Consider the following 25776-nt stretch of genomic DNA (forward strand, 5'->3'; position numbering starts at 1 on the left):
CCGTGGTTGAAAGGGGACAGCAGGAACTGCAGAGCTGTCTTCGAGTCACAAAAGATGGACCATGACTGTGATGATTTGGGACCAATAAATTCCAGAGCAGCACGGACAGCTGCGAGTTCTGCAGCCGTCGATGATGTAATGTGAGACGTCTTGAATTGGATGGTGACAGATTTCACGGGAATTACCACCGCTCCAGCTGAACTTTTGGAGGAGACAGAACCGTCCGTTTAAACGTGGGTGCGTGTAAACGTGGGTATATGCGTATAGCGTATACCCAGCGAAGTCGCTGAACTATCTGAGAGCGGTTGCCTTGCAATATATACACACACACGTACGCGCACACGCATGCACACGCGCACACAGAGATAGAGAGAGATAGACGATCTATAATTTCTTAACCCATCCAGCCGTCAGATTGGGAGGGATAGGGCTGTTCCACCTTTTAAATATACACGCTGGAATGTGTCCGACGTCCATGGTACATTTGATGACTAAGTTTACCTTTTACGACACTCTTCTGAAATTTGCTGTTACCTGTAGGCCGGAACTCTGTCAAGCACGTTCAATCGGAACCTCGTTGAACGTTTGCTTTTGTTAACCTTTTGCTCTTCTGCCAGGCCACAGTATGCAAGCGATACATGTTATGCAACATCCTCCAGTTGGTTGGATTGCTCTTTTGCTTCGTAAAACGCAGTGGAAGCCTATACTGTGCTTCGGTTTGCGCTTGATGAGCTGAGCTGAGTTAAATTCTCGTCTCTACAACCACATTTTTTTAGTCCACCAATTAAATCCGTCGAGCCCAGCCGAGCTCATGCGTCAGCCGAGCCCAGCAGCGATGGCGTTCTCTCAGATTGCCGCGTGATTCGGCCTGCCTAATCTCGCACGATGACGGGCAGCCAGCCGTGAGTATTTTAACCAGTGCAACACTACGGGTAACTTACCTGACCCTTGCATAAATCATCGCTTACAAGCTGCATTCTTATTGTAGCTACAAAGTATTACGCGATCCAAAAGTAACAAAAAAGTGAGCAATTCTAAACTGGACAAATCTAGATAGAATAGCATGATGAAGTTTTCACATAAGAGCACAGAAACACACGGATTTATTTAAGAATAGAAATTACTTTCTCGTAATATCTATTCGTCATCGGCAGGTGGAATTTTAGCGTCGCTGTACATCGATAACTGGTCAGCGGGCGAGATACGTAAGATATGTTTAGAGTGTTGCCAGAAAAAAAAAAAGCAGGAGAGTGAGAAGGGAAGAACGTGGTAGAGACAACGTAGGCGACATTGTAACATAAAGTAGAGATATGCTTAATGCAGGATTACGATAGATACAGTAGAGCTTGATTCGCTCATGCAGGCTATTCTTCAATATTTGTCGCCACCTCGTTTCAAAGCGGATGCCATTAGAAATTATCATAATCATCGAAAGCTACTCGCTTAAATACAGAGCGCCGCATTTCGGTGACAAATGTACTTTTCTGAGAAATTTTATTCTGATGTTTTCTCGTACATTTAATTGAGAACAAGAGCATCATCTATGCTTTTTGTAATTTTTGAATAATTCACCTTCGCTGTAACTCTTCCGTCACTTGGTAAATATGTCGTACCTCGATTACGGAAGAGCTGAAGGCTCCTTGGAGGTAAATGTCCGCGAATGTTGCCTTGTAGAGTTTTATGAGAAAGAAGTACTGTGCAGGCTTGCCCTCTATACAAATGTAGCGGGAGTCAGTTACGCGCTGTCGAAGTTATGAGCATGGAAACTCGTCGGCCATATCCTTTTACGATGACCTCTCTGGATAGCGGACAAATTGTTCCTCTAACAAGAACGCACCTGCCCGTAGTACATAAATAAGGCTAGAAAAACATGCAAATCTCGTACACAAGGATAGGCTAAGCGTTTACAGGCCGTCTGACAACATTCCCGAGTAGCAACTTGTACTGGTCGTGAGAGGTCGCACTACTGGCTCACTAGCTGATTTATTCCCTCCTGAAATTCTTCCCCAGCAGCGAAAAAAAAAAAAAAAAAAGCGCGAGGAGACGCTCGGTGGCCTCTCGGATACGTTCCCCTCTCCGAGACGCGCAATGTGCGCCAGCTTGCTGACGCCTATGCTATCTGACTGTTGAACAGCGTGCGATTTCGTTCTGTTTACTTACGCAGACTCGATAGAAACACAGTTGCCTCTTTATTGGAGCGTAAATGTGCGTTCGAAAAGTATATAATCAATACCACAAATAATGTATTAAACTTTCCTTCTTATCGATCGCAATGTCTACTCCTTCTTGCTAACTTGGTTTTGGCGCTATTCTTATTGCTTCGCTGAATTCTTGCGTAAAGAGTCTACCTTGAACTCATTAACACCTTAACGGCCATGACAAACTTAAAACAATGGATGAGAAATGCGGACTTTTTTTTAGAAACCTGCATTTATGTGGCCTTTTATTTTGCCTAGAAGATATGATACCAGGAATGCCTATAGCGGCTTTACTGCTATTGTTGAAAAAAAGTACATGTATTTTTTATGTTTCAATATTACAAGGTATTGCAACCTTTCTCACCACGACTTAACTCGTCGTGGGCAGTTAAGGGCTCAAACATATGTCGTCATTAACCATATTACATTGAACTACGTTAAAGTGACCTAGTTGGTACCCATTGTTTACTTAACGCAGATCGAACAAACAATGGCACACAGAAAATACGCGAGAAGCGACAATACGAACACTGACTAGGAAGTGATTATTTATTCAGGTAAATACATTTCATTTAAACGCATCATCTTCGTGCACTCGTGTGCTGGTATAAAAGAGCACATGACATGACTAATGACAGACATGACAAATGACTAAACTCAAACGGAGTCGCATCCCTCTACTAATGAGCGTTGAATTTGTGTCATTCGTAAACTGCTGCCCGCAGCAGCGCAAGCATGGACTTGTGCCGCCTGCCGGCATCTGCAGAAAGCAGCCGTTCAGAGAGGCTGGGCCACCTGCTCAAGAGGAGCGGGCAACACGTGGGAACCCTCTCTGAACTTTCGGCCACTGCCGGCAGGCGGCGACACAAGTTTAAGATTGCGCCGTTGAAGCAGGAGTTAACTGCAGCAGAAATGATAGTTGGGCGAGTTGGTACGAATTCAAAGTGAAATCTTTTTGCGCGCACAATCGACAGGGACACAGTGAAGGGGCGACACACGAGCGCTCGTGTGTCCCCCCTTCACTGTGTCCGTGTCGATTGTGCGCGCAAAAAGATTTCACTATGAGCAGGAGTTAACATTCCCATAAACGAAGTGAACGTTGTATGTTTTTCTTAAAGACAACGTAATTAATTCAGCCAAGTGTTACACTGAACGATGTAGGCTCCGAAATGTTACCCTTCCGCGAAATTTCAGCAACAACGGTGCAGCGGTGAGCGCAAAATTCTTTTTTTTTCAGGTATTTTAGGCGAATATGCACGTACCTTTAGTTTGATTATTCCTCACTAACAAGCCTTGCAAACAGTCAGCAGTGCACCTCTCACACACTCACGCACACAGGCATACGCGCACACACGCACACAGGAACATATACACATATACATTTTATTGACAAACACCCCGTTCTTTGCCTCTTATTCGTGCAGCAGCAGCAACAGCAGCACCACCGGTGGCGTGTCGGCGGCGGCGATGAGCTCCCGGTCATGGCGGCAGCTGCCTTGGACCGTGGGCATCAACCTGGTGGCGTTCGGTGCGCATCTGTGCGCCTGCGGATGCTTCGTCTACCTCCCGCCCATGCTGCGAAAGGCCGGGTTCTCGGAAAAGGTGCCATGACCGACGACTTGCTCGCTTCCATCGCGATCATGCACCGCTTACGCACTGGCGCAGGCCAAGGTTTAGCCTTTGAGTAGGAGACAGTACAGGGAATTACTCCATTTCCATGTCCCTTCATGAGCGTTCAGGCTCTTTTTACTCTTCAGCAGTGTTGGTAAGAAAAGTCACAGTTTCGCCCGAAAAGCGAAGCATCAATTGCGATAGCAAATTATTAGAGAGCTATACGGAGTAAGAATAGTAGTTCTATCTGCTTCATAAACTTGGACGCATTCGCTTACTAACTGAATTAAGAAGCATGGTGTTAGTGCGCACAAATAACAAGAATAGATCACACTCGATGGCCGCAGGCAACCACTGTCAAACGCTGGCGTGAGCAAGAGCGGCTGCAGCAGTGAGCGAAAGTTCGTGCGGTGTATCGCTTCAACAGAAACTGAGCGGCGAAAGCACTGCGCATACAAAGGTAGGAGCCGTGTACAGATCGCTTTCAAGATACGGTGCGCGCGACCGCTCGCAGCAGCGCAAAGTACAAGTATGCAGTTGCGGGCAGAATAGAAGCCGCACCCCCTACCTCCCACGTTGCCTTCCCACTTTCCTCCTGTCGCGCGTGAGATTGAATCGCCACATCCCTTTGCGCCGGGGTGGCGAAATGCGCAGTTGGTTCCGCAGCATAACGGTGCCCCCCCCCCCTCCTTCCTCGCTTCCATCCCCCACGGCCTTCGAGACGAGACGTCGGGTTTTCTCTCCGCCGTGCGTTCGCTCTCCGTGAAAGCGCGCGAGGGACGCCCACTTTCACTCGCACATACAGCATACGGCGTGCGGCGACGATTTCATCGCCCTTGGACTTTATACGGAACTTCACGGCGACGACGACGGTGACAGCAGAAATCCGCTTGGAGTGTCCATACAATTTCTATCGCAATAAAAATCGCAGTCTCACCCGAAAGGCGAAGCATCGTTTGCGATAGCAAATTAGCGGCTAAATTAGTTTTATCGGCCGTATAAACTTGTAAACATATATGCATACTAACTAAAATTAACAACCATGGTGTCACGCGCGCACAAGCAAACATGAACACATCTCACTTCATGACCGCGGAAACTCGCTGTCAAAACGCTGGAGTGAGGAAGCGCGCCGGCAACGACCGAATTCACCTTCATGCTGCGTCTCGCATCCACGCGAACTTTGCCTAGAATACACAGTGCACGGTGGACTGCGCCCCCGTCGCCGATGGGTTTCAAGATACAGCGGCCCTGGCGGAGGCGCGCGGCCGGCCGGGCCACCCGGAGTAGAACGCGCCCCACCTGCTTTCCATAGCCTCCCCCCAGAGCCTTGCGACCCGGGCGAGGGCCCGCGGCCTCCCGTGCAGCCCGGAGTAGAATGCGCCCTCCTCTCTGCCCTCCCCCTGAAGCGCTGCGCGCGACCAAAGACGGTGCACTTCCTTCCCTTGCTAGTGCAAGATCGAGCCGCGATCGCCGGCTCACCCTCGCACGTTTTCACTCGCATATATATCATACGGCGCGTGGCGACAGTTTTGTAGCTGTTAGACTTTATACGGAACCTCATTGCGACGACGACGACGAAGGCCCAAATGTGCCTGCAGTCTTCATGTAACTGCTATCGCAATAAAAAAATGTCATAAGCACTAGATGTGTGTTTGACGTTAACCTTAAAATGAAGAGAATGACAAGGACGACGTAAGAGCAGATAGTAATAATACGTACAGTCGTGCTACGTAGATGTGGTTTCTCTATAGCTAACATGTTCTCTTTCTGTATCAAACGGAAACCAAGTTGTTTTTCTAGAGGTTTACCGGAGACTGCCGTTTCACGTAAACTACGTCGTCGCCAGACATGGCTCAATGTACGACAGCACACATATGGAGTCGGTGTATACGTATACCCATCTGTACTACATCTGCACATGTGCGGGTCGTCGGCTATCTTCTCTACAGAACAGTGTTGCCAGATTTTCACGTGTATTTCCCCTATAGCTCGAGGCGATATTATGTTTTTTTCCGCTTTTTGTAGCGAGAGCTAGATTGGCCGTATTCTCGCCGTTTCGCTGTGGCCGGTGGCCGGACCGCGAGGTGCGCCGTTGCCTAGCAACCGCCGAAGCTGGCTGCGCCGCTCTCTGCGCCATCTGGAATGACGTCAGAGGAGGAGCCGGCGTTGCATCGTATATATAGAAGGGGCGGCTTGATGGGATTCATCGGCAGACATGGAAAGTGAGTCGGAGGAATGGAAAGAAGCCAGGGTTCGTCGTCGGAACGAAACCAAGAGGAAGCAGCGAGCCGTGGAGACGGAGGAAGAACGAGCCGCACGCCTCTCGAAGCCTCGTAAGTACGAAGCGGTCAGGCGAGTGGATTCCGATGAGGATAGCACCCGAAACGTGTTCAAGTCACTGGACGACAACACGCCTCAACACGCGAGGCGTGTTGAGGCAACACCATGTGCTTCGCCTGCGCCACATAGTACGCAGTAGAATGTAGTTCCGTGCATTGGCGTCCGTTATATTACAGATACATAGGTATAGTATTTTCAAGAGCTACATAAACGTTGCAGCCGCTTCCAACGTCCTAAACAACCGCGTGTAATATGAGCCTCTTTTGCATAGAAGTGACAGCGGCGTGCTGCGCTCCATTGATATCACCGCTCACGAAGGCTTGCCGATTGCTGACCACGTCTATAACATTCAACGTGAGATTATTCCACGTGAGGAGAAAATTTATTGACGAAGAATGGTGGTACACCTAATTAATAACTCATGGGTATCCTAAACAAAAAGAATCCAGTTTACGGACTGTTGCTGCGGCGTGGAGTACTGGTTTCGTGCTGCGCTCTAGTTGTCCCGATTGACGGAGTCGCTTTGGCACACCAAGCGTAAAAAAATCACGTCAGAGCTCATCTCGCGCTGACTATCGACGACGAGGGAATCAGCACGAAGGCATCATGGCCAGTGATATGACAACGATTGTATGAATACGACTCAATGACGACGATGGCAAGACAGTGGTAGGAGGACAATGGGATGACGACGAGTGTATAAGACAATGAAGTGATGACGACCGTATCGGGAAGCCTGTATGCAAGCGTTGGCGTGACGACGACGAATTGACCAGAGACGGATGCGAAGGATGGCATGATCACGACTGCATGACGACGGATTCGTGATGGCGACTGTCTCCCGACGATGAAACGACGACGACGACGACATGACCACGGCAGAGTAATCACGAAGGAACGACGACAGCGTAATTACGATAGAATGACGTCAGAGAGATTGCTGTTCGTGGAACGATGAGGACAGAGCGACGATGACGGCATGCTGACAATGGGGTGACGCTACTGAAGGAATGACGATTACAAAACGACAGCGGGAGGAGGGCGAAATGACAGTGGTATGACGACTGCTGTGTGACGATGACTACATGAGGAGAGTCAGCCCATGAGGTCAGAATGACGACGACGGAACGACCAGATTATGACAACGAATGCATGACGACTGCACAATGACGACGATAGCATGACAATGGTATGAGGACAATCGAGGACGACGAATGTATGACGACAATTTCTTAACAACTCAAATCATGAAGTTTGTGTGACGACGATGGCATGACGAGAGGCGATTGACGAAGTTGGAATGTGCTAATGTTTAGTGCTTAGAAATTAAAAAAAAGTAAATAACTTCACGATAGAGATTGAAACCACAAGCAGGAATATTTTGTTTCGTTTTGTTTATTTTCGATACTCTCAAGCCCCATATGACATTATAAGAGACGACTGGGATGACATAACATGGCGGTGGCACGCTTTCTTAAATTTGGTACTGTTGGTGATAACAGCGGCGGAGGCAGGGAGGCGGTTCCGTTCTGTGCTATTGCGCGGGATTAAAGTGTTCAGATAAGGCACACGAAGGCACACGATAGGCAAATTGGCACTACAACCTTGAAGTAATGGTCAACGCGTGACGAAATATAAGACGGGCAAAGTACAAGTTGTTCGTTAAGGGCCGGATTAATGTAATAAATCTTATCAAACGAGATAGACGGAATTGACGAGATTGACTGCTACTATGTCAATGTTTACCGCTGCAATACCGCCCGTGTCGTCGTTTCGTGTTATTTTTTCTCTGTCTTCGTCTTTTATTAGCGGTCAACGTGTTATGCAGTAAACACCAACTAGGCCAAACTCAAGTTCTTCTGATGCAGCGCTAGCAACGCACTTGACTAGCGTGTCAACTTCAGTAGTAGTCCTGCTGCACTGCTCCAGGAACCGCTAAGCTCATACGCTGCTTGTTGTTACGCAAAGCAGGTGTGATGGCTGACAAATACGTTGCAGGTGGTGACGGCTTGATGGTGTAATCTTAGCTGATGAGCGACGACGTCTTCAAAGCCTCTAAGGCGAATAAGACGCGAATGTCAAGAAAGGCAACAGTGAGGAATATCCTGTAAACGAACAAATAATTTGACGGCAAAGGAGGCGACAGGGGCATTCCAGGATTTGCTGCTTCGCTTTACGCAGTTCCTGCGTTTCGCCACAAAGCATGCCGTGAACTTCGGTGCGAAAGGTTGGCTGCAGTAGCACATTCTGTGAGACAAAGTGTGCACAAAAAGTTTGTGACTTATTTCACGAAGTCTCTCATGAATTCACGTTAATAAACGCTTTACTTTGTTGAACATGCTTAGCCTGCGCTAGTGTGAGCGGTAAAGTGTGCGACATTTACAACCAACTGACATGTATAACGATGGATTTTCGTGTCATATATCCAGTGTCAGCCATAGAGCAGCCAGGAAAGCCGATCGCATTGCATCCGTGACGCACCGTGTATGACGAGCCCCTCGTTACGCGCAGTCGGGGGCTCGCGCCGGTGCAGCCAGCACACCGTACAGGAACATGCACCGGATATAGTGAATCATATAGAAGCACTAACATCGGAAATATTCAAGTGGTTGAAAAGACTTAGGCACATTTCGGGCAGTGGCAAACGAGGCTCCTAACACTGCCGAAAAATGTGAGAGCCACTTTATACAGCTTGGCTGGCTTCAATGTACCGCCATGGTTGTTGTGGAATGCGCGTCTCGCACGAGGTGCGCGCTCCAGGCCTGCCGTGTTATAACGTGCTCGGAAAGACACACGCTTTCGAAGGTTTTAAAGCGAAGCTTTCTCTGCCAGCCCTCCGGGGTCTGGTGTGGCTACTGCTGCTGTTAGCTGGCTGTTCTGTGCCGGTCTGTATATCGACGGAAATATTTGTGGATATTTGAACGTAGGTGCTGTCTTGCACATTTGGCCGGTACCGGGCATAGCGCCAACTGGCGCTGGATATAGTACCAACAGAGGCGTCCCGGGATAGCAGTTGATGTGCGTAAGCGCGGACGTGAACTTCATGCAACACGCACACGCTGTGGTCGTTCTTTCATCGCTTTCATTTCGTCGTGATCACTCCTTCGTTTTCCTTCAGTTGCCATCAGGCTGCCGTCGTCAAGCCGTCATCATCACTTCACCACCGTCATTCTATGGCCATCGTGCCGTTGCCATCACACCACAGTAGTCATTCTCTTGTCCCACCATGATCATGCCGCCATCATACGGTCGTCGTCATGCTTTCCAGGTCAGGCATTCACCGTCATACTGTCATGATGCCGGCCTGGTCATTCCATCGTCGTCATTGCAGCTTCGTCATCCCGCTCTCGCCATGCCTTCTAGGTCAAGCCATCCTCGTAGCACAGTCGTAGCCATCCCATTGTCTTCATGCAGTCGTCGTCAAGCCTTCGTTGTCATACCATCGTGTTCATTCCAAACACCCATCGTTCTTTTGTGGTAACGCCATTGTCGTTATCGTTACACCATCGTTACATCAACCTAATTTCTTCTTCGTCATTGCATTGTCGCCATTGTCGTCGCCGAAAACCGCTCCACATATAGCTATAGTAGTACACAACGTAATGAAAAAGAAATGAACTTGTCCCATGGCATAACATCACAGCTGGGAACTCTGTTTCCACCTCCCGCAGTCCCGCGGAGTGATCCTGGGTCTGGGTCCAATCCTATGCATCCTGGGAGTGCCGCTGGTCGGGGCCTGGAGCGACCGGTGTCGCTCGCCGCTCGGACGTCGGCGCCCTTTCCTGCTAGGCCTCGGGGCGCTGCTGGCTCTGGCACTGGCGGCCATCGCGTTCGTCGACCTCATCCCTGCTTCGGCTGCCCATGGGCACGTGCTGGCGGCGGCCACCGTTGTCCTTGACTTCGCCACCCAGGTGAGAATTTGTTCGGATACGAAAAATTCGGAAATAAAAGTGCTTTAAAACTAACAGTATAAACGAAGCTAAGCAGGTAGCGACATCTTAAGTGTCGCGAGGCGGGCAGCCAGACTTTCAAAAAGGGACTAAAAGTCGTTTATTGGGCAAGTTCCGTGATATTTGCTAAAGCCCTCATAGCACAAATAAAAAAATAACGCGAAGAACAGTAGCACCAATGGTGTCCGGTCTTCTGTCTTTTGTGGTTGTTTTATTTGCGCTACAGTGGTTTGACTAAGTTTCACAAAGTGGTTTAGCGTTCCGGCCATTCACGCTAAATGTTCGGTTACTGCAAGTAAGCGTGAAGTTTTCGGCAATTGCAGCTTTACCGGCGGGCAGTCACTGCTGTCAGCCGCTCACGGCCGTCACCCGCTAAACCATTGTTCCCCTGGTAGCCAGGAACAACTCAAGAAAAAATTGTCGTAAGAGACAGATTTCTCTTAATGGATTCAGAGGTCTCAATAAATAATGGAATATTGCTAGGTAAGGGAAAATGTACCGTGGAGCTGCCTGTCTCTAGTGCCTGATTGACGTGTAGCGCCTAGGCAGTGTACACGTACCATTTCTGGAAGCATTCCCGCTGCGCGTGGTCTGACGTACTGGGTCTGACATGTTTGCTCTTATGCAGTGTAACATAATTCATGTTCCCACTTCTATTTCACGCACTAAATAGGAATGCCTTCGTTTCTGGTACGTATTTTCTTACTGCCATTGCACACTTGGTTCCTAGATAAGCCTACCGACTTGCACGTCTGGGTGGTTCCCACCCTCGGTTGAATGTGCTTCACAGACACCGTCCCTGTAGCTCTCGCTCTTCCAGAGTTGTCAAGCTATCGCAGATGTTAGCATTATATTCCGTCATTCGCAGATTGTTGAAATGCTATTTCCAGGCTTAATTAGGCGCGTACAATATCGGCTCGCACACAGTAAGCCTTTGCATGACAAGTGGGCGCTTCTTTATCTGTCGCATTTTCCCTTTGCAATTTTGTTCTATGCATACGCTGTAGGCGCATCGTTCAGGCAAAGCACCGGTACACAATTTTTAGGTAGAGCTTTATAACGTATGCATGGATAGTTAGAATTTCGGACTTGAGTGTACGGACCCATTGTTGTGTTTTATCGTGGGTATGGCAATATGTGACGTGGATTGATTAAATTATTGTTTTATTTCATTAGATGTCACTTTCGCCTAATACGAAGATTGCGAAAGGACTGTGAAGAGAGAAGGCAGGATACGAGGAGCAGGATGGACAGCCGGTGTAAAAGCCCGTATTGCCTGGGAAAAGCCGTAGATGACTCCAAGGATGTGCGACAATCCTCTACGCCGCCCACCGGTCGCATAGACTCGCACCTGTCGCACCGGTCGTAGCTCAGTAAAAACTCTGTTTACACGGAAACAATTTGCACGGTGTATTTACTAGGGTCACAGAATTGACCAATATGCAAAAGAGTTGGAGCGATGCCGTGTTGTTTTTCGTTGTCTTTGGGGAGGTGGTCTTTCTAGTTCGTCTGTATTTCATTATCAAGCTAACTAGTAATCAGTATGAAACTAACAAATAGGCTGATGATGAACCGCCAGTTTGGTGGAATATAAATTTGTAAACAAGACAACCTGGATCTGTTACGCTCCTTAAGCACTTGGGAACATCGCGGGAACAAAAAACGGGACACTGCTCGCGTTGTCTATCTAGCCTTGTCCGGTTTCTTTTCTTCCCGCTCTCTCTCCAAGTATTCACCTAGATTTGTAGCAACAACCTCACTTACAACCCTTCTGTAATATTAGCATTTGCTTTTATATCTGAGGCATGTCTTTTCCACAACTGAACCTTACGCCGTCGGCACCTTTGCAGGCGCTGCTGAACCCGACCCAGTCGCTGCTGTACGACCTAGTGGCGGATGTGGACTACGGATTCTCGGTGTACTCGTTCACGCTATCTCTTGGTGGACTGTTTGGCTACCTGCTGAGCGCGCTTGACTGGACCGGTACGGTTCTGGGGAACGCAGGACAGGTGAGCACCCGACACTGCCTCAAGGGATAGATTTTGCTGCCTGCCACTAAACGGCGCACCCAGGAAGCAACGAAGGCGGCCTGGGAATTTTATTTTTTCTTCACTAGAGCTAACGTGACCTGCATATATATTCCGGTGCTTTCGTCCCGTTCCATTGCGTTTCTCTCATCAGTTGTTCGGTCCTTCAACACACCTTTTACATGACGTTCAGGCGAGATGCGGCTCGGGTTACTGAAGAAGGATGATGAAAGGGGCGTTGGCCCTTTAAGCACGCAGTGGCCGTTTAAGCACGGCGCCGTCTGTGTGTCGTTCAAATAACGCGCCACAGCGTTCCCAGAATACCAGTGCCTGCAATAATTTATTATAGTTTCCGAAATTATTACCGCATTTTGGTGACGAGTTCCATTTACCACAGTGAGCTACGCGCCATTATACATTAACTCGACACGGTTGTGGAAAGAGTTTCTTACGCAAAATGCACTTGAAACTAAGTGTGGGATCTCATATAGACACGTACTATTGACCAGAAAAGTTTACGGACCACGGGATCTCAGAAAACGCCAAATATCCGAGATGCTTTTAAACGTAGCCAGCAAAACCGCACATCACAATGTTGTTCGCACATACCAGTAGAGGCTGGAAATAGGAATACGAGGCTGTGTTTTAAGGCTGCGGACATACTCACCTTTTTTGTCAGATCCCTTGGTCCCTAAACTTTTTTGGTCGATAGCCCGTTGCCTCAGCGTCTGCTGCGCAATAAATAAACTTGCTTATTAATTCTGCTCAACATCAAAATATCACATGCGTCACAGACCCCGTGAACGAGGCGCAGACGCCGGACCAAATTCCAAAGCCGACTATTCGGCTTCCGAAAATAATCCCACGAAAGCAAGAACAATTAAGATTGGGCCCTCTGGTGCGCCAGCGAACGCTGGCTGCTGTCCAAAGACCGAGTCAGAGCCCAGAGTTGTCAAAACACAACAAAATATATTCTTCACACAAGGCAGTTACACACACAACTTGCACACTTAGGCTAGACACAACACAATACAATTCAGGTGGGTATTAACAAACACAAGAAAATAATTCACGACAAGCACTAAGAGTCCAACCCATAAAGTACAAAATAAAAAGGAACACTAAGTGTCCAATCGTATTCACCCGTGCTGGTTGGTCTTGGAGTCAGACGATCTCGGCGTAACTCGGGGCAAATCTCGAAGAAGGAACTTCTTCCGGAAATGCAGACGCTCGATGAACTCGTTGACTAGATTGCCGGGGAATCCCCTTCTTCCGCAGACGCTCGGTCTTCACGTTACATAAATTCACCGGGGCGGACTGAACTCCTGAACTTTCGAATTCCCCCTGACGATTCTCGCACGGCGGTTATATAGTTTCCACAGGCGTTCTCGAACTTTCATATCGGAGTCGTGATCCCGTAGTATGGCCAAAGCTAGGGAATCTTCGAGTCTTTTCTCGCACCTTCGACCGCCGCCGTCGGAGGGTTGTCGAGGGGGGGTGATGACTCATGCTGTTAGCGCGTGCTCACGCTGTAGTTATCTCTCTCGACTCGCCCGGTGAGAAGGTGTCTCGGCGCGCGCGTGTGCTCTCTCGCTCTCTCTCTCCGGTTAACGTCGCTTGTCGAGGCCCTTCTAGACGTCCAGGCGCCGTTGTTCGCGTTGTTGTTTGAGGCGTATGCGCTCTCCCGCTCTGTTGAAGTTGTCGCGGGGCCGGCGTGTTCTTTCGCTGGCTTGCGTGACACGCGCTTGGATTAAGCGCTCTTTTGTGAGAACATGGTACGCTGCAATATATTGTATGCCAGGGGTTCACTTGAGTTGTTCTCACAATGATGATGATGATGATGATTAATGGCATCCCCTTTGAAACGTGGCGGTGACAAATAGTCACTATCCTGCTTGATTTAATCAGGTATACTATACATGTTCTTTATCTAGCATATTTTATACCTCTCATTAATATTTTTCTTTTCTTTTCCAAACTCTACCTTGTACCGCTATCTATGATGAGGTCGTACCAATCTCTTGCCTATTTTTTTTCTACCAGTACTCTAAACGTCTCTTGCTTATCTCTACGGCTGATCTGTTGATGTTTCCTTCCACTTTAAAACCAAGCGCTTCTGGGATTTGCACGTTACCTACGGTTCTCACTGGGTGGATCCCGTCGCATTCCATTAGGATGTGCTGAGTGGTCTCTGGATATTTATTGCAGCATACACATGCCTCATCTAGTTCTGAATATTTTCTCCGGTATGTTTTGGTCCTTAGGCTACCGACTCGAGCCTCAAATAACAAGGCACTGCCCTTTGTGTTATCCTACAGATTTTACCTTCTAATTTCTTTCTTCTCATTTTGCAAATCTCTAAGGTCCTTTTTTTCATTCTTTGCATCCAATTCACTGTCTCTATTTCTCTCACTTTCTTTCTGATGACTCGTGGTTGTCTATTTACAGTTTCAATTATCCTGTACTTGGTTGCCAACTTCCTTGACCTCTTCCTCCATTCTGTGTCCATGCTTTTCATGTAGAGATACTTGTGCACTTTAGCCGCCCATTTGTTTTCATCCATGTTCCTGAGCCTTTCTTCCAAACTAATTTTGCTCTATGCTTCTCTGACTTCAAAAGAGGCCCAACCCAAATCACCCTGCACTGCCTCATTTGTGGTTTTACTGTGGGCTTCCAAAGTCAACCGGCCTACTGGTATTTGGTTAACTTCCATCCCCTACAAGATATCCGATTTTAAGGATAGAATGGCATTTTCGAACGTTAGCGCTGGCACCATTACTCCTTTTCAGATTACACGCACAACCTCATACTTATTGTGGCCCCACAGTGCTTTGTGTTTCATTATTGCTACATTCCGCTTCCCCTTTATTTTCACATTATCTTGGTGGTTGCTTGAGTAATTGTTTTCTTCGTTTATGTGTACGCCGAGGTACTTAAATTGCTTGACTATGGGTATGCCTTGCTGTTGAATTGACACCACGTAATCACTCGTCTCGTCAAAGATCATAATTCCTGATTTCTCTGTGCTAAACTTAAGGCACAGATTTGTTGCTGAGTTGCCACAATTGTTTGCAAGCATCTGTAAATCTTTTCTATTGTCCGCTAGTAGCACAATGTCGTCTGCGTACATCAGTCCACTGACCTTCTGTTGTACCATTTGTCCATTACACATGTAGGATAAATCACTCTAATTCGCTGTTTTCCAGTCGCCTTTCTATACCCTTAACGTAAAGTGTGAAGAACAATGGAGACAGAGGATAGCTTTGCTTCAATCCCTGTGAATTCCCACCATTTCATTACCTTTTCGACCTTTCCATACAACTTGTACTCTGTTGTCTCTATATATCTCCCTCAGCAGGTCCACGAAGTTAGCATTTATGCCTTCGTGCTTAAGAATATCCCATAACAATTCCCTGTCTACGTTGGCATAGGCTCCTTTAACATCTAGAAATGCTATCGATAAAGGTCTGTTCTGAGCTACTCAAATCTCTATGCACTGAGTTAATACAAACATATCCTCTAAATGTCCGCCTGGCCTTAACCCATTCTGTAGTTCCCCCAATACATCGTTTTTCTCCACCTACTTCGACAGTTATAATTTTATGGCTTGCATTGCCATTCTATATATCACCGACGTTACTGTAACTGGCCTGTATGAGTTCGTCTTATCCTTATCTACTTTGCCTTCGTAGATAAGGTTCATCTTGCTTTCGCGCCATTCAACGGGAATTTTCTTTGTTCTAATCACTTGCTCTATGACACTAGCCAGCAGTGCCCTGCACTTTGGACCGAGGTTTTAAATGGGAAGCATTTCATGGCGAACATATCCCATTTTGAAAATATCTCTATCTATCTATCTATCTATCTATCTATCTATCTATCTATCTATCTATCCGCGTTCGTATTTGTGCTCTCATGGTCGTTTCGTTATCTCTCTATGTTCCAAAATTGGCATAGTATGGCAACAGTGTATGACGAACACAAATGATAGGTCATGACATGAATATCAAGACATGTGTGTAATGTAGGTCATGAAACAGCCGCCTGCCTCTTGGTGGTCTCAGGGTCGTTTCGTTAACTTGCTAGGAACCAAAATTGGCATAGTATGACATGAGTGTATAATGAACATAAACGACAGGTGATGACATGCGTGTCATGTAGGTCATCACAATGACCTAGCGAAAATAGATTAACACTCAAAAACCACTGAAACGAGTTCTGACGTGGGTACTAAGGGAAGGAAACACTAAAGGATGGTGGTAGAAGTCATAGTCATGATCATGACTCAGCAAAAATGACTGACTCAGCGAAAAAAAGATTAACAATCAAAAACCAATGGAACGGGTTCGGATGTGGTACCAAGTGAAGGAAAAGGCTATAGGTTAATGGTCGAAGTCATAGTCATGAGCATGACTAAGGCGTTTGCCTTAGGGTCTCTTGGGCGTAGCTAAAGGGACTCCTGAGGACTCATGACAAGAATGTCATGATATGCGTGATATGTGGGCCATGAAAGAGCCGCCTACGTCTGGCTGCTCTCATGGTCGTTTCGTTAACTTGGTAGGCTCCAGGCACACTGCTTCGCATAACATCGATTCCCACAGGGAGTGAGATCTGCCGGCTTTTTTGATTAGCTGTATTGGGATTTCATCGGGTCCTGCTGCCGTGTTATTAGGGATATTTTCTGCTGCCTTTTTCCAATAAAAGCTTTCTATGCTTAATTTTGATCTATCAGGTGTCTTCATTGTTGCTGGATCTGTTGTCTGAACTACGTTTTTACTCGTGTCGAAGTTGTCCATAATAACGTCTGTGATGTAACGCAGCGCATCGTCTCCTTCGTAGATGTCACCGTTTTCATCCCTTATAGCCATTTGCGAGTTTTTAGTTGGAGCTCCCTTTGCTTTTATACGGTTCCAGAATCTTTTTGGGAAGCCTTTGTCACTTTTGTGAATGTTATGCACCCAACGTTCACTTGCGCATTTAATTTTCTCTTGCACGCGAGCTCTCTCACCACCCTTTTCTTTTCTCGGTATATCTGTTCCATCTAAGGAGCACTTCTTCGTGTAATCCCAACTATTTGGCTTCTCCATGAGCCTTAATGCCTCTTTACGCTTTCTTTCCTTCCCTCCTCTCTCTCCCTGTCATCTTTGTGTTCCCTCTTCCCATTCCCCCGGTGTAGGGTAGCCAAGCGGACGTTATCCTGGTTAACCTCCCTGCCTTCTGCCTTTCTCTTATTTCCTCCTCTATAGCTTGCTTTATTTCCTTCTCCAACCACTTACGTGGTTTTGTCTTTCCAATCCAACAATTGTTTTGCCGTTTCTGCCTTATTTCCTGCTGCATAACGTCTACCAGTTCCTGATATTCCCAGATTGCTGTAGGAAAAGCCTAAATTTCGCCCCCTATATTTTTGCTATCACTGTCATTTGCTCTTCATTCATCTTTGAAAATTCTGAGGCTATTGGTTCGTGTTCTGCGTTGGTATCTCTCCCAAACTTTAATGCTAAACGTCTATGATCGCTACCCAGGCTATTTTTTCCCCATTTTCGTCTATTATCATTTGGACTACCTGTTCGTAGACCATTTCTGAGACTAAGGCATAGTCAATACATGACTGCCTGCTTCCGCATTGCCACGTTACCTGTCCATGACACTTATTCTCCTTGTTAACTACTATAAGGTTCTGTTCATCACACAGATCCAGCACTAGAGAGCCATTGTAATCAGTATTTCCGTCTAAATCGTCCATGTGCGCGTTCATATCTCCCACAAATATCACCTGGCCCGATTTACTGAACTCATTAATATCGCTTTTAATGCTATCAACCAATTCTTATTTTTTTTCTCTGCTATCACTACCTGTCCATAGGTAGGCTACTCCTAGCCATGTCTTTTTGCTTTGCCATGTGCCGCTAATCCATAAATGCTCCTTACATATCTCTTTTACCCTTTGCCACTTCAGACCTTGCTTAATTTGTATGCCTACGCCTCCACGTTTCCTTGACCCGGTCAATCTGTTGCACCGTTTCCATACAAGATTGCCAATAACAGGCGGATGCTTCAAATTCCGTAGCCGCGTTAAAGTCAAGGTGTACACGCTAATCGCTTCATCATTCAGCTGCGTTTGAATTTCCAGCCATTTTTCATGCTTGCGACCACCCTGCATGTTAATGTAGCAAATTTTACCTTCTCTATTCTTATCCTTTGTGCGTCTTTTCCTAACTCCTGGTCGTATAATTCTACCCTTTACTGTTGTTTTGCTACGTTCAATACTTAATCCTGCTTCCTGATTGCCTGGGACCCACCTAAAAAAGCTACAGCTCGCGCCGAGCATCCACGTCCAACCGGTGTTGCTGCACTTTCGCTAAAATGTATCGCGTTACGCACAAAAGCGCCTTCGCGGCCGGCTCGGTGCACTTCGCGGTTGGTGTCAATGACCGTAAAATTCATTGCTTTAGCTAGAGTCCAAATTTCCCCATTTACTGAAAGAACCGCCCTTTCAATTTCATAACCCTGCCTTTCAACCTCTGTCACCGTGTACTACGCGGTTTGTACTTCCTTTGAAACATTCCGCAGGTCGGTGACCCCTTTGGCTATTTGGTTTGTGTTCCCTGTCCCTCGTCCGTGCAGTACGTTGATCACTTTGCTCATTATCAGCACTAGGTGTCTCTAAAGCCCCTATATATAAAAAGTAGCGCCATTTTTAGATATTGCCGCCACCGCGCTCACCCCGGCGTTTCCTGCGCTCGCCCATTGGCCAATCCGTGTCACGTGGAAGCACGCGTTGCGTTTTTGTATATTTTTTTTTCTTTCCGGCGCGCTCTGACCGCCATTCTCGGGCCTGTGCGACGAAAGTGCTGTACTCACAAACGGAACAAACGTGTTAGGGACAAGAACTTCGTTGTGATGGCATGCTGCTGCGCCTTCAGCAGCATCGGCTAACCGATCGGCTAACCGATAAGGCGAGGGCAAAAGGCTTTTTTATTTTTTTTGTTAGCATCCGGCCAGCGCAAACGCTTGCTGCACACTTGTTGTTTGCGCCGTCTCGCATCGTCACGTTGCTACTTCCAAAACGGCATCATTATGGCCAGTTACTGACTGACAAAGCAATATCGCGCCTCAAATACTTCTCCGTAGGGCGCGTTCTAAGTTTTCCGCGGATTTCCTCTGGTAGCGCGCTAGCAGTCGTCTGTCACGGCAGGCCCGACGTAGGCGGCGCCACTGTCGAGATCGCGCTTCGATCGCGCTGGCCGCGCCGAGCGCGACAGTGGAACGGAGGAGGAGAGAAGTGGTTGGCGCTACTTTTTATATAGAGAGGTTTTAGGTGTCTCTGGACTCGTTCGCCTGCACGTATACGCTCTCTGTGATCGCCGGTTCTACTTCACGCATGCTGGAATCCCCAACGAAGGCAACTCGACGTTTTTCTTCCCTCTCGCCGCTGAAAGCTGCCCCTGAAGTCACAATCCCCTCCCCTCCTGTCTTATCCTTACCCATTGCTTTGCTGTGTTCTCCCGCAGCTGCGTCAGTGGTAGCCCCTTCGTGACCATCACTGACGGTTCCGCCACTGCTTTCCGGCGTGGCGGGTTTGGATGGCGCTGCACTCGCATTGGAGCTAAAGTCCCTATATAAGAAAAGTACCGCCATCTACTCTTTCCTCCGTCGCCTCCTCTCCTAAAGCGCTTGCTTTTTTCTTTACTTTTTGCTTGCGAAACCCAAGTCGACGGTGGCGCACCTAGAAAGTCCACGTTGAAGCTTTCAGGCCGGGCGCGCGCCGGCGACTGCGGCTGCGCAGAGGACTTTCAACATGGCTCTGAGGCGGAAAAAAAGAAAATAAAAGAAGTGAAAAGCGCGCGGTATCATCGTCCAATCGGAGATACAGGAGAGAGAGATAAGCGGCGTTTATCAATGGATGGCGGTACTTTTCTTATATAGGGACTTTAATCGGAGCCAGCTCTGTTCGCGGTGCTCGCCTCGATGCGTTCCCCATTGCTTTGCGGAATGGTGGCCCTCAGTTGCATTTCTAATGGTATCTTCGACTGCATGGTCGCCTCGGAGCGCTCTAGATCGCTCTCGCGAGCGGCGTTGTCTTCGGCTGGTTGAAAGAGGGTGCGCGCCTTGCGTCCGGCTGGTTCTTTACGATCGCTCTCCTCCCGCGTCGAGCGCTCTGAGGCGCTCCGCGGCCTGTCGTCGGAGCAGTCGTCGAGATGAGAGCGTTTCCAGCAACGTCATCACAGCACAGCGTCGCCGTTCTTGGTGACGGTCTACCGTAGCCTAGGCAACCTAGGCCACAGCATGCTGGCGGCTTAACGAACGGTCGTCCCACCGGCGCATCCGCCGGTTTAGCTTCGGATAGGCGAAACATCGGACGTTAGCAGTAGTCACGGGGTTTCGCATCTGCCATTTCCTCCTCCGAGAGCGAGCCACACGTTCGGCTTGCGCGCTTGTTCTCTACCTCTTAGTTCGGGGAACGCTGGATCTGCACGACTCTGCTTCGGAGGATGGATGCGACCAGTCGAAGATACCATAAGTTAGCCAGCTAGCTTTTTTTTTTTTCTACCTCCTTCCTCTTCTTCTGTTCGCTTTTAAGTTCCTTTTCTAGCTTTCCAACCCGCTTAGCTAGCTTATTCTTCTCCTGCTCTAGACGGTCTAGCCGCGATCCTAGCACACACATCCTACAGATAAAATCTGCAACGTTCGCTTCGCATGCTGACTCAAACCGCGTTTCTTCCATCGCGTAAGAACGCTCGCACTCAGAACAACGCACGCGTGGGTTCCCCCTAGTAGCAACGATCATCTTGCACTAACAAGGCGTAGATGTGACAAAAATACAATTATTCGTTACCTGCTTATATCGAAGCCAAAAGACAAAGAAACTAAAAAGCACGAAAAATAATTTTTAAAGATGGTTCGGCTAACCCAACACTTAAAAAAACACAGAGAGAAATATAAAATAAGAAAACTTATCCCTTTGGCACGCTGCTCCTGCTGCGCTGAGAAGGTTCCTCCACTGGACACGTCTGTTCCCGTCGGCTTCACCCGAGAGAGTCCACGCATTGTAACTGATCGCATCATTGCGGGAGTCTGACGTTTGTATTAAATTTCATGTGGCTGAGCAGCGACTTCTACGATCATCCTGCGCACTATTACTTTTAGTTTAGTGAAACTATGGCCGAATACTTAAAGCTGCAGCATCTTTAAGCAGCCACCGAATTTCCGTACGTTCCCTTTGCACGTTAATGAGTAGCGCAACCTCTCATACCCGAAACCAGACTGAGGCACTAAGCGTCATTTGCGCTGCGTTTCAAAACGGTAGTGACTTGGTGTTCATTATCATTGCCGCAGAAATATTTATTAAAGCTGTAAGACAAAACGTGTGCATTGTTCGCAGCTGTACACACGTTTTTTTAGTATGCATAACACGACATATGCATATTCGCGTAAAACAATTGTGGCCTCGGTGCAGACTTGGCTTCGCGACATTTCTGTAGTCTAGCGTATTTGCTGACACTATAGACTCGCTGGCTACTACGACCTAGAAGCGTCGAATGAAGGAATCCTCAAGTAGATTCGCCCTGACGTCTGATAGTTCCCGATAAACGCATATACTGCATAGCGGGTCGACGCGAAGTCGATGATGAGTGCGCACTTTAGTTATTTCGGCAGTAGCCACGAGACTTTGACGTCAACAACAAGAATCTCTAGAGTAGAGGTCGTCGCTCCATGTCGATATTCGGACCTGCACTGCCAGCAGCAAAGTGCGATTGCTGACACACATTGGGTTGGGATTGTGGGTTGGAATTGATGCTACACCAGCATTACGGTACACGGGTACGCTAAGTGTTACCAGCAAGACAGCCTGACTCGAACGCTGTTTTGCTTCACGGTCACACTGTCACTCCATTTGATTTGGTCGGACGTGTATGTGTACTTGATATCTCGACTCGTCCCTTGCCCCCTTTTAAAGCTCATTTGCGACTTCTAGTGCTGGTTTCTCTCGATCAGTGCGACATCCGAGCTTTTATTTACTGGCACTATTGTGAAGGCAAAGCGGGCTGGGCCCGTTCTGTCAGAATCATCGTTTACTGCATTATTCTCAATGGACAGGAGCGTGCCGTGTTTCTACTCATGCTGGTCGCCCTCACCACGTGCCTGGCGGTGACGTTTGTGCTGGCCAAGGAAAAGCCGTTGCCACCTGTCAAAGCCACGGGAGCCGTGGCCAATGGCGACGCAGTACGTCCGCCGCCTCCATGCGCGCTCGTGATCCTCGACAAGGCCCCTCAAGGAGGTGTTGCCGGTAGCTGTCTACCGGTGGTCTGCAACGGCAATGGCGCCACCGTTGGTGAACCGGGTGAGCATCGCGCCCAGATGACATGACAATAAGATGCCATTGCGTATGTTTTAGAATTAATCTCGGGTAATAACGATAGGCTTACGAGAGAAGAGCAATAACTGCAATTGGCTTTAAAAAGCCAAACACAGGGCAAAGAAAAACGTGCAGAAAAATGTGATCCTGTTCATGTCCGATCCTTTTATCACGATAACGTTAATTGCTCACTGTTGCGGAAAATTCGGCGTCGGTGTCGGCGTAAGCGCCGACGTCGTTGGCGAAAATAATCATGCCGATCCACATCATCCCGAACCACCCCGATGGGGCAGGCCCTTCGCGTTGCCCAAAGCGTTAGAGAACAAAAATTGAACTTCTGAAAGTAAAATTCGTCAGAAAAATCGTAAAGTACGACTTAACAGCAACCTACAGACGTGATAGCGTTGGATTGTAATTTGAATATACGAGAAAAAAGCCTGCTAAGCAGACAAGGATCTTTGAATGTCATCGCCTTCCACTATTAAAAGCGAAGCTTAAGCTTCCTCCAATTTTTTTATTACACTCTGTCTTGAGCGCCATTGACAAATATGCATCGAAGTCAACTGTCACAATTCACTATTAAAGTGCACAAGAGGTAGCGGTTAGTAGACATAAACTTAAAGGAGTCGGAGAGTGCATTTATTTCTGCGAAGTAGTGACAGGGGACGCAAAAACGAGAAAAAAATTTCCAGAAGAATAAAAATGGCATGGAGAGAATATCACCGGAAGATCTCAAATTATGACCGGCGCCGCACCAATATCCTGCATACAAAAATACACTCAGTGCATTCGACAAGTGATTAACAAGGCACTGAAAGCATGAGGACAACAAAGTAGCTTAAGAACATTTTTTTAGCGCACAAAGAAGAAGACATGGCGGAAATGAAGGACACGGACACAGTGTCGTCCCTTTCATTCATGTGTTCTCTGTGCGCTAAAAAAAGTTGTTACTATATATATATGGGTTGCAACATGCTCATGCATTAAGCTTAAGCATGTAAAACTTGAGAAACCAAAGACAGCGGAACGAGCAACAGAACGAAAAGTGACAGGTGTAAAGTTTAACAGGCAGAAAGACGGCGGTATGTACCAGAAGGCAAGCAAATGTATCTAACATTCCACTTGAGTTTAACTTGGCTTGGGCAGGTCATTAAAGCAGATAACTGGTGTGCTATTAGACTGTAGAATTGGTCACATTAGGAAATCTCAAGGCATAGAAGAGATTGGCCTGCCGCAAGGCTGAGGTAATCGATGATTGGCGCCGGACACCGATCCTAACTCACTACGATACGCGACTGCTTCATGCAGTATCAGTGGACGATGTCTCACACGGTCTGGGGGCAGTGCTGCTACATCAGTCACAAGAAAGGCTGTAGAACTGAGGTTTGAATAGTGCGAATAAAACAAGGACACGATGAACCAAATACCATAAACAAGTGCGGTGTCTTCGTGTCCTTGTTTTATTCGCGCTGTTCAAACCTCAGTTCTAAATCATGAACAACTAGCCCTCATCAAGACCTTACTGAAGAAATTCTCCTACCAGTTGCTTATCATGGCCCCTGGCAAAGACTTAACACAATGATGTGCCCAAATTCAAGATGGAAGCATTGAAACTCACATGGACTGGCGAATATTTCAGCAGTACCTGCTAGGATCAGCCTTTCATCTTGAAGCAGACCACAAGCTGCTAGTAGCGTTAGTTAAGACAAAGTGACTCGATGAGCTGAGTCCTCACTTTCAACGTTTCAGGGTGCGTCTTCTGGAGCACGACTACACTGTGTGCCACACTCTAGGCAACATGTACGCAGCTGATCATGTTCTGCAGAAGCCATCAGGGAAGCCAGGCGACGATGATGACGAAAAAAATCGTGAAACTGTGGTGCGCGAGTTCGAGGAATTTGCCCTTGAACAGCTACCTACTTCGAACCAAATGCTGGAGAAAATCAGGGCAAGCATCCAGACAGTTGAAACACTCTCCAGGGTATCCTCTTCTGCACTACGTGGTATCCGGCCGTGCATGGGCTGGCGCCATATCTGAAATAGCGCTAAGTTGAAATGGCGAGTGAAGTTTTACTGTTTAAAGGCGTGCTTTCCAAAGGCGACAGAATGATCTAAAGTGACCTGGGGCAAATTTTTTGGAGAAGCTCCATGCCGACTACTTCGGTATAAAGATGTGCCGAGCAAGGGCAAAAGAATGCATAAGGTGACCAAGCAATGACAAGCCCATAGAGGACTACGCAGAAAAATTTTGAATTTCCCGAGAGTTCAGAAAGCCAGGAGCAGAGGCGCTGCATCTAACCACACTGCTGGCTAACCCGTGAGACACAGTCGGCTTAATATCTTCAGGCTGGAGGAGAGATAGCACTTGACTACTACTGTAGATTCATTTAGGTAGAAAAGCTGAATAGAACTACTAAATAAATCGTTTAAGTCTTGGAGCCGATATCTGCACGATTCCGTGCTGCGAGAATACGCACAGACAACGCTGAGCAGTTCACATCTGTAGAGTTCAAGCAATATGTGCATTGTTGATGAGCCACATACTCAACCTCGAGCCCTGACTATGCGCAGAGTAGCGGTACGCCGGAGAGTGCAGTGTATCCAGAAAATAAGCATTTGTTCAAGTCTGCTAACGTATGTGAAGTGCTGCTTGCCTACAGGGCCCCTGGTGGTGAACGGTTTGAACCAGGAGAGCTCCCAATGATCCGTCACCTGAACAGCATAGTAGCAACCACTCTAAGAATGCTTGCCCCGAAGTGGCATGACAGCGAGTTCACGCAAAAAAGCCAAGTCTAGAGAACGCAAGCAAAAATGGCATAAGATACTTTATACAAAGTACGATGTCGTGGGCGTCTGCTGCCAGAGACTGCTGTACGTATAACACCGCATCACATGGTACAGCACCGCAACCGAGGGCCTACGTCGTACAAACGGACAAATAATCAAGAAGATGTACAGCGAGCAGTACAAATAGTGGACGTGTTTGCAGAAGTCCAAAATGCCTGGACTTGTAAAATCGAAATGTCTTAAGGGGTGTTGTGGGCGCAACCGAACGTAGCGCCCCAAGCGGCAAGCAAGCCCAGCAGACCGCCCTGATGACCCCGGCGCTCGCTCCAGAGAGACACACCGGCAAGCCAGCGTGCCTGCGTGATAGTAAACAGTGTTACGCACCTTGTTACCGGCCACGGTTACCACAATTACGGCATCTGTTCGCATGCAACGTCAGAGCCGGGTAGGAGTTAACAGGCTTCGAGTGTCATTGAGAAACAGTCGCTGCTGCTTCCCCTCTT

At 47.7% G+C, this 25776-nt stretch overlaps 1 protein-coding gene across 2 annotated transcripts in view; it reads left to right on the top strand.

Moving 5' to 3' along the window:
* Window positions 1-25776, top strand: part of LOC119450716 (solute carrier family 45 member 3) — a 181323-nt gene that overhangs the window by 140462 nt on the left and 15085 nt on the right. For both annotated transcript variants that reach the window (XM_037714237.2, XM_037714238.2), the window contains 4 exons: window positions 3623-3800; window positions 9824-10063; window positions 11953-12111; window positions 22228-22471. In XM_037714237.2, the coding sequence (XP_037570165.1) occupies window positions 3623-3800; window positions 9824-10063; window positions 11953-12111; window positions 22228-22471 (821 nt within the window). The remainder of the gene's footprint in view (window positions 1-3622; window positions 3801-9823; window positions 10064-11952; window positions 12112-22227; window positions 22472-25776) is intronic.

This window comes from Dermacentor silvarum, chromosome 4, assembly GCF_013339745.2.
Source record: "Dermacentor silvarum isolate Dsil-2018 chromosome 4, BIME_Dsil_1.4, whole genome shotgun sequence".
Classification (NCBI taxonomy): Eukaryota; Metazoa; Arthropoda; class Arachnida; order Ixodida; family Ixodidae; genus Dermacentor; species Dermacentor silvarum.